Source organism: Pelobates fuscus, chromosome 2 (genome assembly GCF_036172605.1).
Source record: "Pelobates fuscus isolate aPelFus1 chromosome 2, aPelFus1.pri, whole genome shotgun sequence".
Lineage (NCBI taxonomy): Eukaryota > Metazoa > Chordata > Amphibia > Anura > Pelobatidae > Pelobates > Pelobates fuscus.
Window position 1 is genome coordinate 162,513,783 of NC_086318.1, and position 13,563 is coordinate 162,527,345.

The 13,563-nt window shown below is 34.3% G+C and overlaps 1 protein-coding gene across 1 annotated transcript in view; it reads right to left on the reverse strand.

Moving 5' to 3' along the window:
• CSMD1 (CUB and Sushi multiple domains 1) overlaps positions 1-13,563 on the reverse strand; it is a 1,854,468-nt gene that overhangs the window by 1,299,110 nt on the left and 541,795 nt on the right. The window contains exon 3 of the mRNA XM_063441118.1: positions 6,440-6,552. Within this exon, the coding sequence (XP_063297188.1) occupies positions 6,440-6,552 (113 nt within the window). The remainder of the gene's footprint in view (positions 1-6,439; positions 6,553-13,563) is intronic.

The window sequence follows — 13,563 nt, forward strand, 5'->3', positions numbered from 1 at the left end:
AATTATGTTTTCAATTTTCCAAATATGAATAGGTGAAATAGAACTACTTTTTCCATTAGTAGGAAGCAGAATAATTAGCATAATTGGACAACAGTATACCTTGCAGTGTTAATAAAAGTTAAAGAGGTATTGGCTGCAGTATCTATGGCAAAAATAGAAAAAGGCAATATAATAATGTCAGCAGTATATTAGCAGGAATGGTAGCAGGCAGTTGTAACATAGAAACATAGAATGTGATGGCAAATAAGAACCATTCGGCCCATCTAGTCTGCCCAATTTTCTAAATACTTTCATTAGTCCCTAGCCTTATCTTATAGTTAGGATAGCTTTTTACCTATCCCATGCATGCTTAAACTTTTTTACTGTGTTAACCTCTACCACTTCAGCTGGAAGGCTATTCCATGCATCCACTAACCTCTCAGTAAAGTAATACTTCCTGATATTATTTTTAAACCTTTCCCCCTCTAATTTAAGACTATGGCCTCTTGTTGTGGTAGTTTTTCTTCTTTTAAATATAGTCTCCTCCTTTACTGTGTTGAATCCCCTTTATGTATTTAAATGTTTCTATCATATCCCCCCTGTCTCGTCTTTCCTCCAAGCTATGCATATTAAGTTCATTTAACCTTTCCTTGTAAGTTTTACAATGCAATCCATGAACCAGTTTAGTAGCCCATCTCTGAACTCTCTCTAAAGTATCAATATCCTTCTGGAGATACGGTCTCCAGTACTGAGTACAATACTCCAAGTGAGGTCTCACTAGTGTTCTGTTCAATGGCATGAGCACTTCCCTCTTTCTACTGCTAATACCTTTTATGGGGTTCTAAGTCTTCATATTTTTTTCTCAGCCATTTCCATCTTCTCTTTGCCTCTAACTTTTATGTTCTCCTCTGTCCCTTTCTTGGGCTACTATTGGTCTCTGTCAAACAGCCATTTTTTTCATATAACCAGAATAGTAGAGAAATGAGCATTTAAAGAGATACTCAAAGCACCATAGCCCCTTCATTGACTTTACATGGTCAGTGTGCCTGGAGACTTCATGTGGAGCATTTTGCATTAAAATGATGCAAATAAAGCATTAACCCCTTAGAAGCCAGAGGTGTAATTCTCCCACTGGCTGCATCATTAGCCATCACAGAGCAAAGTTCCAGGCTGGCCAAAGTTGATAGTGCACAAAATTGGCAGCATGGAACCCCTTCTCCCTGCCCCCCCCCCCTATTTTGCCCTCAGTCCATCCTCCCTGACCTCCCCCCTCCAGCGAGTCATAGTGATGTCAGTCAAGGAGGATCAGGATGAATGGAGAACTTGGACTCAGGGTTTTAGCATTTGTTTATTTAAGGGTAGACAACCTCAAAAGGGTTACTCTGGCCAAACCCAGTGTTTAATGAAAACACTGTTTTTTGTTTAGAGTATTGTTTAAAGAATGAAAATATATATAAAAAAAATACAGTTTACAGTAGTAAAATGAAAGGCAAATACAATAATAAGGCAACAATGAATATATAAAAAAGAAATTATGAATCGTAAAAGTTAGTCGTCAATTATAACACGCACACTAAAGTTAAAATAATAGCAAAATCAAAAAAGCACAAATTGAATTATTTTTTTGGGACATTTTCCTTTTGCAGTCCACTTTTTAATTGAAGTTACTTAACACCAATCTGATACTGTTTTTAAAATGACATTTTCTCTTCTTAATGAGCATGATTTGTTCAATAACCTGTCTGAAGCACTTCATAAATAAAATCAATATGGTCAGATACCTTGAGTCAATTTGTCAACAAAATTGATTATGTTATATGCCAAGACATTTTGTCGACAACATTGATTTTGTGATCTAACTTAGGCATTTAGCCACATGGTTTAATACATGCTGTCAACATATTTGATGACATGTCAATACACTTTTTTTTTTAAAAGGACCCCATTATTTTAAATTACACACATACTCTTACAAAAATAGAATTAAATATGTTTGAAATATCTGCAGTATCTTAAATGAAAGTGTAATATATATGTATTTTTTTTACTAGAATACATATTTACTGGTGTTTGTCGAAAGCAATTTCTCTTAGGTTAGAGAAAATGATTGCTGTAAATGAGCATACATGACAGTACTTTATAGCTAAATGTGCTGTAGACAAAAAATTCCAAACTAATACATGCAAGACTATTAGCTACAAAGAGTCTAATGACAAAAGCATTGTGTGTCACTATTCCCTGCAGATTAAATTTAGAAAAAAAATAAAATTGATGTCTTACTGGTTTCTCTACATGTTAACGTGTAAAATACACTTTAGGGATGTATAGACAAGAGGAAATAATTACACTTGTATCTCATTTGTTTAAGTAGTTGGCACTATCACTGAGAGTCAAGCTGAGCCTTTATTCCCTCCTAATTACATACCCAGCCATGACATATTGCGTACTTATTCAACCTAACTATAGAACAGAAAAGCAGTTGTGAACTGCTGTATTTCACTAGTTAATACAGTATATTTCTTAAATGAACACGCCAAGTACATAACTGAGAGCATGTATATATACATATTATGCAATTTAATAGTCATCTATAGTTCAAGCTGTTAAAGAGTTTACTTAAATGGTTATTCCAGTTATCAACTTGCCTTTTAAGAACATTATGTATTTTTATTTTTTTCGAAAATTGTAATATGTATTTTTTGCATGCTTTTTTTTTATATATTTCAAAATTATACAAAATAAAAAATGTTTTGCATCAGTGTATCTTGCTTCCCTTGTCTCACATCATTCTTTCTAAAAAAAAAATATATAATTCTTTATTTGTACTATATAAGAGCTTGCTTTCTAATACCTTTTTTGATTTCTAAAAATAATACAATTTTGTTTAAGCATAGCAAACATTTATGGGAGTTGTAGTTCAGCAAACAGATTTTCTAGGTAAAAACTAGCAACTGAACTGCAACATCTAAACGCCACTTCACAACCCATAAAGACATGCTTTTCTGTGCAGAGATACAGATTTAGCTAGAACTTTCAAAAAGTCATATTCAAGTTATTAGAACAGCCTGATTAAGGTGCCACTTCATTTTCTGGACATTGCTATCTGCAGAACATATAAAGTCTGGGAATTTGTTCAAAAAGAAGTTCAAATGTGAGAATATTTTATTAAGACAGAAAATATTAAATCTGTCCATAGAAATTACTTGGGAAGGGGAGCTTTGGGGGCCAATGTCAGCTGATATAAAAAGAAGGTTCACTACTGCTCCACAGGGCAAACCAGGGGGGAGTGGATGCTGGAGAACATCTGTACTGCACACACCTCTATTACTTAGGTAGCATGGTGGAATCAAATTGGATATCTGGCAATTAGGTGCAGCATGTGCTTCTTTCTGCTATGCTATCCTAGAGAACATATGCAACATGCTATTCATGGGTAGAGAGGAAGGGTGTTAAGCTCAAGAGGAAAGGAAATGTCATGATATTGCCCCATCTCACTGTTAATCCACCTGCAATGCACGTCTGTCTGTCTGTCTGTCCTATTATCCTATTCCATTTTTAAGATGTTTATTTGGTTAAGTCAGCAGGTTTTAGTCATTTTTAACAATGACCCAAAATAGATGTATTAGACTTGTGCACGGAAAAAAAAAATGGGTTGCCTGCATCAACTTCATCTGGGAAAAAAAAAAATAATTGTCCAAATGATGTTTCTGTTTGAACAAATTTCACCCATGCAGTAGTTTTGGGAAAATGGTTCTGATGAACCAGAATTGCGCAAAAATGTACCTGTTAGTGTACTGCTTAATGTATAAATATTACTTATTCATATTTAAAATGGTGCAACGGTACACCTATTAGTGAACTGCAAAGTATGTCAATATATATATTTTTTTGGTGCTCAAGTAGAGATTATAGCCTTATTTGGCCAGTGATGTAGATGTAAAAAACAGATAAAATTTGTATCTTGTAATACCTTTTTTATTGGACTAACAGAAAGATTTTGACTAACTGACTTGTCACTAAAAAAATCTGTTAGTTCAATAAAAAAGGTATTACAAGATACACATTTTATCTGTTCTTTTGGTGCCACAAACATAACTCTGAATCACAAAAAACTATGAAATGGCTCATCCATTGCCCATTTCATTTGCTTTGTGTTACATCCATAGTGCATTTCTGATATGCAAATATCAGACAACTCGCTAATTGCCTTAAATTCTGATGAATCACAATTTGTCTGAAACTGAATGCACAAGTCTGATATACAGTACATTAGGTTGGCTACCCATTCTTGAATTGCAAAAGTATACCAGCAATCTATTATTCAAGAGTAATAATTACTGTTAAATTAATTTTGCAGAATACCTTTATTATACTTTTTCCATTATCAGACTCAGGCTTTGCAGTGAGGAAAGCTATGATATAAAAGTTAATACCTTATTGTGGACAGTTGCATCAGATATGCTGAAAATAATACGCCTGTTCCAACCACTAAAGACCAACATAGTTAATTTCAAAGTCAACTATGTTTTTAGTTTGCATTTTCTCACTTTAGTAAATAACCCCATCAATGAAATAACCCAAACTAAGAACATCTTGCTTAAGCAGAGAACACGTCAATATGTAATTGGTTCATAATTAATTATACAGAAATCATAAAAAATGTGAACTTATAAAAATTAATAGGGTTATTTGGTAAAATGAGACATGTTGGGAACTCAAAGTTAATTTCAAATTAATTTCAAATTAATTTCAAATTTAAGGCCAAAATATTCAATTTGACTTTTTTGGTCTAAATTTAACTTTAAATACCCAACAATTCTCACTGTAAATAACCCTGTAAATATAGAAAAATGGCATTATTCACTAAACCACATTTTGGCTAGCAAGCATCACATAGTATATAAATTCAATATTCATAAAGTCTAAGTCAATTTTACTGACAACAATGAAAGCATTATGCTTATAGGTTTTTTTTAAGAAATATAATTTAACAGTCTAACTCTGCATAGACAACTGTGAACCTAGAAACAACTAAATTGGTTGATGACCATGTGAAATCTTTTGGCAAACATTGAAATTTGAATTCATCTTAATCAACATGTAAGAGAATATCGCCAATACAAGAGTAAAAATGATGAAATGCAAATGAAGAAATGCAGGGTTTAATAGACCATTTAGTATTCTAAAGGACATGGTACACATGATTTAATTGTATAATAACCACATAATAAAGTATTTACAAACTATTAATTCTAATGATTTTACTTTATGGTTCATACATTGCTAATTATGTGATAAATGATAGAAGTGATAGCAATGTCTTTCAGACTAAATACTGCATTTCTACAGATACTCTTAAAAATGGACACATTTAAACATATATATATATATATATATATATATATATATATATATATATATATATACATTTTAAACCAAAGCATGGGCCTTGAGCCAAAGGAATAATTGACCAGAAACCAGCCATGGACTGCAGTTTCAATGTTGTGGGGCTTATAAGCATGACAGTGGTTTTGATCTTGAAGATGAAGTGTCTCTGAAAGTACATGGCTGAGATATTTGTGTAAACATATATATATATATATATATATATATATATATATATATGTTTTGTCCTCCTAAAAGAATTACAAGAAAATCAACTTATGAACTTACCTTCATAAACTGCTTTAAACCCTTGAGCACTGACAGCAAACGTTGACGTTGTGGCAGGCTTATGCAATGTATGATCATATAATGTAACTAAATCCCCATTTTTTTGCCTAGATTAGGTGTTTTTAAAAAAAACTTTTACAAACTAATAAAATCTGTCAACATTGAAGTTGCTGTTTAGTAGATAGGAGAGTGCGCTGGATCTTGTGTATTTATTGTATAATATGGCCCCCAGCAGCACCCCATTTAAGCATGTTTAGGTGAGTGCAACCATCCCCCCATGTTTCCTATATATATTTGGGAGTCTAGCCAACTCCTTGGTTCTGCACCCCTCCCTGTTACAGGTGCCTCATCTCAGGTCCCTATTTAGCCTTGTACTGCAGAGAGCCTCAGATGGAATTTTTTCCCAAGTAAGTGGTTAATCTCATAAGAGCAGACATTAGACTGTGAGAGTAGGACCTGCCAAAGATGGGGTACATTGACGTTGTGGCAGGCTTATGCAATGTATGATCATATAATGTAACTAAATCCCCATTTTTTTGCCTAGATTAGGTGTTTTTAAAAAAAACTTTTACAAACTAATAAAATCTGTCAACATTGAAGTTGCTGTTTAGTAGATAGGAGAGTGCGCTGGATCTTGTGTATTTATTGTATAATATGGCCCCCAGCAGCACCCCATTTAAGCATGTTTAGGTGAGTGCAACCATCCCCCCATGTTTCCTATATATATATATATATATATGTTTTGTCCTCCTAAAAGAATTACAAGAAAATCAACTTATGAACTTACCTTCATAAACTGCTTTAAACCCTTGAGCACTGACAGCAAAATCTGTAGTAAACCAGAGAGTGAGAATGGATCCGGTGCTTACTATGGAAGATGGCAATTGAAATCCAGATAATCTATAGAACAGAACAAGACATGTGGAAAATTGTTACTGACTACGTAAAAAAAGTTTATCCTAAACAATATATATTTTTTTATTTCCAAGACATGTTTACATCTTTAAAGTGATTATTGTTTCCAAAATACATACATTTGTAGGTTTGTGTTTTTGAACAGATTCGGACACGTCATTGAATCAGAATTGAATACATAGCGTTAAGAGGGCAAAATCCAAAAAGTTGAGGAGGAGGGGTCATGCTCCTCCATTTTAAATCTCAACCACTTTTTATCTTCAATAACAAGAAAAAGGAAACTCAAAAGGCTGGAAAGTGGGGGGGGGAGGAGGAAAAGACACTCCCGTATCCCACTGCCGAGCCTCCAGAGTATAGAGGTCACCTGGACTGGTTAAAAGGGGGTAACCCTGGAAATTGTATCAGCTGATACCCCTGAGGACGGCGTGTGGTCACGCCGAAACGTACGTCGGGTTCTTCTGTGTTTTTAATACTCTTTGAGCACTTTGCTCTGAGCACCTTTTTCATTTATGTTTTTCTAGCATGTGTGTGTAACCTGGGGATTCAGATGTTATGACAGCATTTAGATTAGAACACCCACGAAGGTGTTTTATAGGAGATAGGGTATTAGCATAGCACTACTGTTTGGTTGGGAGTGTGTGTTTCTCCCTTTCCCTGTTCTCTCCTACTGCTTTGTTACCTGAGTTATGTATGGGGGTACATATTGCCTTCTATCCCCTCTCCGTTTTTTGTGAGGGTTCCTTTTGGCTATTAGGCTCCTGACTAGCCCTGTTCCTACCATACATATTTCTCCCTATATTATTCTGTCCATCACTGATAACCCAGGTTTTTAATAGATTTCAATAAAGGCTTTTTTATTTTTTTGGCAACTACACTACTGTTGAGATTGGACTGGGTATTTACCCTCTGGGCGGTCTTTATATAAGACATCCCTTTTTGGGTTTTTTTTTCTTCCTTTTTTCTACACTTTTTATCTTCAACTGTTTCCCTGCAGGGAGCTGAATGCTGCAACCATTTTTTTTTTAATTACATACTTTGGTTATGAAAGGCAAGAAAAGTATGTGACTTAAAATCTATATGTGTGTATATGTGTATATTTCTCAACCTAAACCTGGTTAGTGTATATATATATATATATATATATATATATATAAACAAGTGCAAACTTTTGCACTCCAACAGTGAAAAAAATAAATATATACCCGATGCCAGTCACTAATTCACAAAAATCTACAAAAATGCCGGCACTCCAAGATTTTCATTTAGTTTTAAAACCCATTACAATCCAGAGGACATAAAACGATGTAACAGCATTATGGGTTAAACAAGAATATACTTATATTCTTGTAATTATTAATATTATTTATATTATTTATAAATCACCAACAAATTCTGCAGTGCTGTAAAATAGGTGGACGAACAGACACGTATTTGCAACAAAATAACTTAGATGCCCAGCTCAAACACACTTTCATTCTAGAGGGAGTGGGGTGAAGTGACAAAGGAGGTAACAGTAGGATGTATTTCATGTATGGAAAAAAAAAAAGGTTTCTAGACAGTTGCAGGAGTCAGGGCGGATTACCAAGGTGCAGGGAGGAAAAACTATTAAGAGTTTGATTGATCATTTTTCCTAGAGAAGTTACATAGTTACATAGTTACATAGCTGAAAAGAGACTTGCGTCCATCAAGTTCAGCCTTCCTCACATATGCTTTTGCTGTTGATCCAAAAGAAGGCAAAAAACCCAGTCTGAAGTGCTTCCAATTTTGCAACAAACTAGGAAAAAATTCCTTCTTGACCCCAAAATAGCAGTCAGATGTCTCCTTGGATCAAGCAGCTATTACCCCACTAATTAGAAATTATATCCCTGTATGTTATGTTTTTGCAAGTATTTATCCAATTGCAGTTTAAACATCTGTATAGACTCTGATAAAACCACCTCTTGAGGCAATGAATTCCATATCCTTATTGCTCTTACTGTAAAAGAAAAACCCTTTTATTTGCCTTAGATGAAATCTCCTTTCTTCAAGCTTAAATGTGTGACCTTGTGTCCTATGTATAGCCCTATTTGTGAATAGATTTCCAGATAATGGTTTGTACTGGCCCCAAATATATTTGTATAATGTTATCATATCCCCTCTCAGGCGCCGTTTTTCCAAACTGAAGAGATTTTAATTTTTTAACCTTTCTCCATAACTGAAATGTTCCATTCCTTTTATCAATTTTGTAGCTCGTATTTGCACTTTTTCTAGTGCCATGATATCTTTCTTTAGAACAGGTGCCCAAAATTGCACAGCATATTCAAGGTGTGGTCTTACCAGCGATTTATAAAGAGGCAAAATTACATTTTCCTCTCGAGAATGTATGCCCCTATTTATACATGGCAAATCCTTACTGGCCTTAGCAACTGCAGATTGACATTGCATATTGCTACCTAATTTGTTGTCTATAACATTTCCCAAATCCTTCTCGTGTGTGGTTATCCCTAGTTCACTACCATTTAGGGTGTAAATTGCTTGTGCATTCTTAACCCCGAAGTGCATAACTTTGCATTTTTCTACGTTCAATTTCATCGGCCATTTTAGTGCCCAGTCCCCCAATCTATCCAAATCCAACTGCAGCAAGGCAATATCCTGCTCATATTTTATCACTTTACAAAGTTTTGTGTCATCTGCAAAGACTTATACATGGCTTTCAATGCCCATTTCAAGATCATTTATAAATAAAAGCGGTCCCAAAACAGAACTCTGAGGGACACCACTTACCACTTTTGTCCAGCTTGAAAATTTACCATTTATGACAACTCGCTGTACTCTATCCTTAAGCCAATGTTCTACCCAAGAACAAGAATATTCATCTAGACCGATTTCTTTTAGTTTGAAGACTACCCTATTGTGAGGACTAACCTATTGAGGACTAACCTATTGTGTTTAAACTGCATTTGGATAAATACTTGCAAAAACATAACATACGGGGATATAATTTCTAATTAATGGGGTAAAAGCTGCTTGATCCAAGGAGTCAACTGACTGGTATTTTGGGGTCAAGAAGACATTTTTTCCTAGTTTGTTGCCTTCTTTTGGGTCAACAGCAAAAACATATGTAGGGAGGCTGAACTTGATGAACACAAGTCTCTTTTCAGCTATGTAACTATGTAACTAATATCTGACACAAAAATGATGACAGGAGGATCTATTGTCAAAATAAACAGATATTCACAAAAAAATTAATAAAAGTAAAGGATTCCCTGTCACTGTGTCTCCAACATTGAAAACAAGTATCGTATAGAAATGAAGCAATAAAGTGGTCCCCAATGTGTATATCCAAAATGCTTATCATGGTTGCCCCCTCCATGATATGGGGATGTGATCAATACCCATAAATCGTAGTACTGTTAGGGTATGTCCTGCTTCTATAAAATGTCTTGCTACTGGGGTATTTGCCAAACCACACATAAGAGCCAGTCTAATAGACAACCTGTGCCCCCTCATGCGTTCTCTCAGATCATTCGATGTCTTTCCAATATAAACAAGACCACATTGACATATGATGCAATATACCACATGCATTGTAGTTCATGTGATCCTGTGCCTGATCTTATATTCCTTTCCAGTCCTTGGGTGGAAGAAAGATTTCCCTGTTTTCATGTTATTATACGTAGTACACTTTAGGCAACTAAAACATTCACAGATTACTTTTATTGGTATCTTTACATATTAGTGCATATTGATCCATGTGCACTAAGTGATCTCTTAGGTTCTTACCCCTCCTATAATTCATAATTGGCATGTGTTGAAACAGGGTAGGTAATGAGATGTCCTTTCTCAATGTATCCCGATTGTCTCTGACCTTTGTTGTCATCTCTCGTGATTTCAGGTGTAAGGCTTCAGAAAAAATGTATCTATTGCCGAGTTCTGTTTTGGCAGGAGGATCTGAAATTGATTTTGGTGCCTTATATAATGCCTGTTGTAGTGTATATCTAGAGTATCCTCGTTCCTCAAAATTTATGAAACATAGTCTTTATATGTGCCTCTGCATTTTTCGAGTCAGAGTTATTTCTCAATACCCTGGTAAACTGTGAAACAGGTAATGAGTCTTTGAGGTTTTGAGGATGGTAACTGGTAGCATGGAGAATTGTGTTGTGGTCAGTGGGTGTCGAATATAATGTGTAGCACAATTTGTTGCTTTCAACATAAATGCATAGATCCAAGAAGTCAATGTGTGTATCATCCACTTGATAAATAAATCTTACCGGAGATGGTAAGGCTTTCAGTTGCTGGATCATTGTTGACATCGATTGCAGCCAGTACTATACTCTCTCTTGGTACTTCAATAGACTTCAGTGTAGATATTACTTCCAATGTGTCTTTAACACAGGTGGGTAAAGCTATATATATATATATATATATATATATATATATATATATGTGGAACATGGGGGGGTATATATATATAAATATAAATAATTTAAAAAATGTAAGTTTATTCCTCCCTTTCATTCGTGTACACAACCTTAACACATGTATATATCATTGGAAAGTTGAAACAAATGTCTTCAAAACCCTTTTAAAAGTTTGAGGTTGTATAAACATTACATAATCCCTGACTTATATCAACTATTCCCTTTCATTAGTACTTTAAAAAATAAACTGCAAATTGTGGAACAAATCAACTTACCATGTAATTCATTTTCCCTACAGCAGTTTCCACGTGTCTTATGTCACCTGGCTTGAACTATTGCAGTACGATCTTCCTCATTACATCGTATTACTCTATACCTTGCATATGTATCACATCTTTTATATAAACACATTTATTTAGATGCCTGGTAGCTTCTCTTCTCTTCTGTATAGTCTACTTTTTTGTGAAATTATACAAAATTTCCTCTAGCTTAGTAGTGAATAAAAAAATTGAATATTCTTCTATGAGACCGCTATGAATTTAGTTAGTTTGTCTCATTTAACCGGAATGATTACAATAAATATGTGGGTGAAATGTCATTGTCATTGATAATAAATATACCTAACTGATTATTTGGCAAACAAACTTAGTATTTTATTTACATAATTTTAGCAATTTCTTAAACTCATAAATTAATAATTAAAAACCCTTACTGAGCTGTCTATAAGCTGCAATTGCTTTTAATTATATTATGCCCTACACCACCCCAACTGATTTTTTTTATATGATTATATGTTACTTCTCTTGGGTGTTAAATGTCTTCTTGTTGCAGACTGATTTATCTCCCTGTTTTTTTTAATTGTGTTGTATATTTTACCATGGAAATAGAAAAAGGTAAAAAAAAAAAAAATGTCTCTGTTTTTCCCCCTGCTGATTTTATAATTTAATTATGTATTCTACTTAGGCAAGAAAATGTATTAAACATTATAGGTTTCTGGAGTTGTTGCTGCCTGAGGACAATTAGGTGAAAAAATGTAAATAATTGTTTGGCAGTAACATACTCAACTGGCTAACAAGCACTGTAAAAAGTCATTAAGAATTGAGCTTGTTCTCCCTCCAGTGCAGCAGAATCAATGCATTTGAGTCACTTAATGTTACCCATTATGCTCTAATGTGCAAGGAAGTAATTAATAAGCAGAAAGTTGCCTGAAATGTTTTAAAAAGAAGATGAAAAATGATGATCATAATACAAACTTATTTTACTATTAGTGCAAGCTGCAATCCACTGTAATAATAAATCAACTATGAAAATGATTTAATCCTTGCACAACTGGCATTGTAATTAGTTATTTGTGGTAGGATTAACTGTCATTCAATTCCATTCTGGTAGCAGATTTTTAATAGCATCTAAGCCCTTGCATGCTGTGCTTGGCCATTCTGAATTGAGTATTTATAGTTTTTAGGGTAAATTTGATTTAATTATTCTCTGTGTATTGCAAAATTAAAATTTTTAGGAGGACATGTAATGGTAAGCCATGTATTATTGAGTTAACAATTTTTATATACAATGCCCTTTACATAGGTCAGCCTTATTAGGAAACATAGGAGGAGAGACTAGCATACGTTTATCAAAGGTCAAGATTGCAGTTTGGAAGCTAGGGATGTTTATACTACTGAGAGGCTTGGAATAATGGAAAGAGGTTAGGTAATGGTGTGACAAATTGGTTTCTTACACATATTTTGTGAAAATATTAGAAAGATGAATAGTGTAAGAAGGCAGTGCTTTGGAAAGGCTAAGAGTAAATAATGAATTGAAACAAGGATATGAGTTTGGGTAAGGGACGTTTTAGTAAGGAATATAGAGGTGATGGAGTGGATATGTAGCCTTTTAACATGAGAGCAGCGAAGGGGTAATCCATTTCAAAATAGAGCACAGGCAATTTTTATTGGACTTTTGAAGAAGAGACTGGAGCATGTTGAGTGGGATACTGGAAGCTGCATTTTGAATTTTTTTGTGGAAGGTGAAGAATGAAGGAAGTACTGTAGTCACACTTGGCAAAGATAAGGAAAAGGGTAAGAAGTGGATGGACAAAAAAAAAAAACATGTTCTTGGTTATTGTTAAGTAGGAGAGTGAGTTTGTGTAACTTCCACTAATGTTATATGAAAACTCAAAATACACCTGCTCAACAAAGTAATATCTTCTTTTTGTTTTGAAGTAAAAAACAACGTATGGAAATAATTATATTCAGTAAATGCTCTGTATGGTTTTATAATTGCCAATGAATATGAAGCCATTTTATAGTACTAGGTAATCTGCCTGTAACTGTGGGTGTGACTGTCTGTGTGGCTATATGTATGTGACAGTCCACCTGTACCTGTGTGTGTTTGTCATTGTCTGACCTACATGCACATTTTTATCTGAATTAAATATCCATCACACACAGCCAATAAACCCAGCACAAATGTCTCACAGCCAATACAAACATATATCACACACAGTTAATATACCTATTACAAATATTACAAGTAGCCAACATATAGATAAATATCACACACAGCCATCAAGCTTATCACACACACAGACAACACACATTAC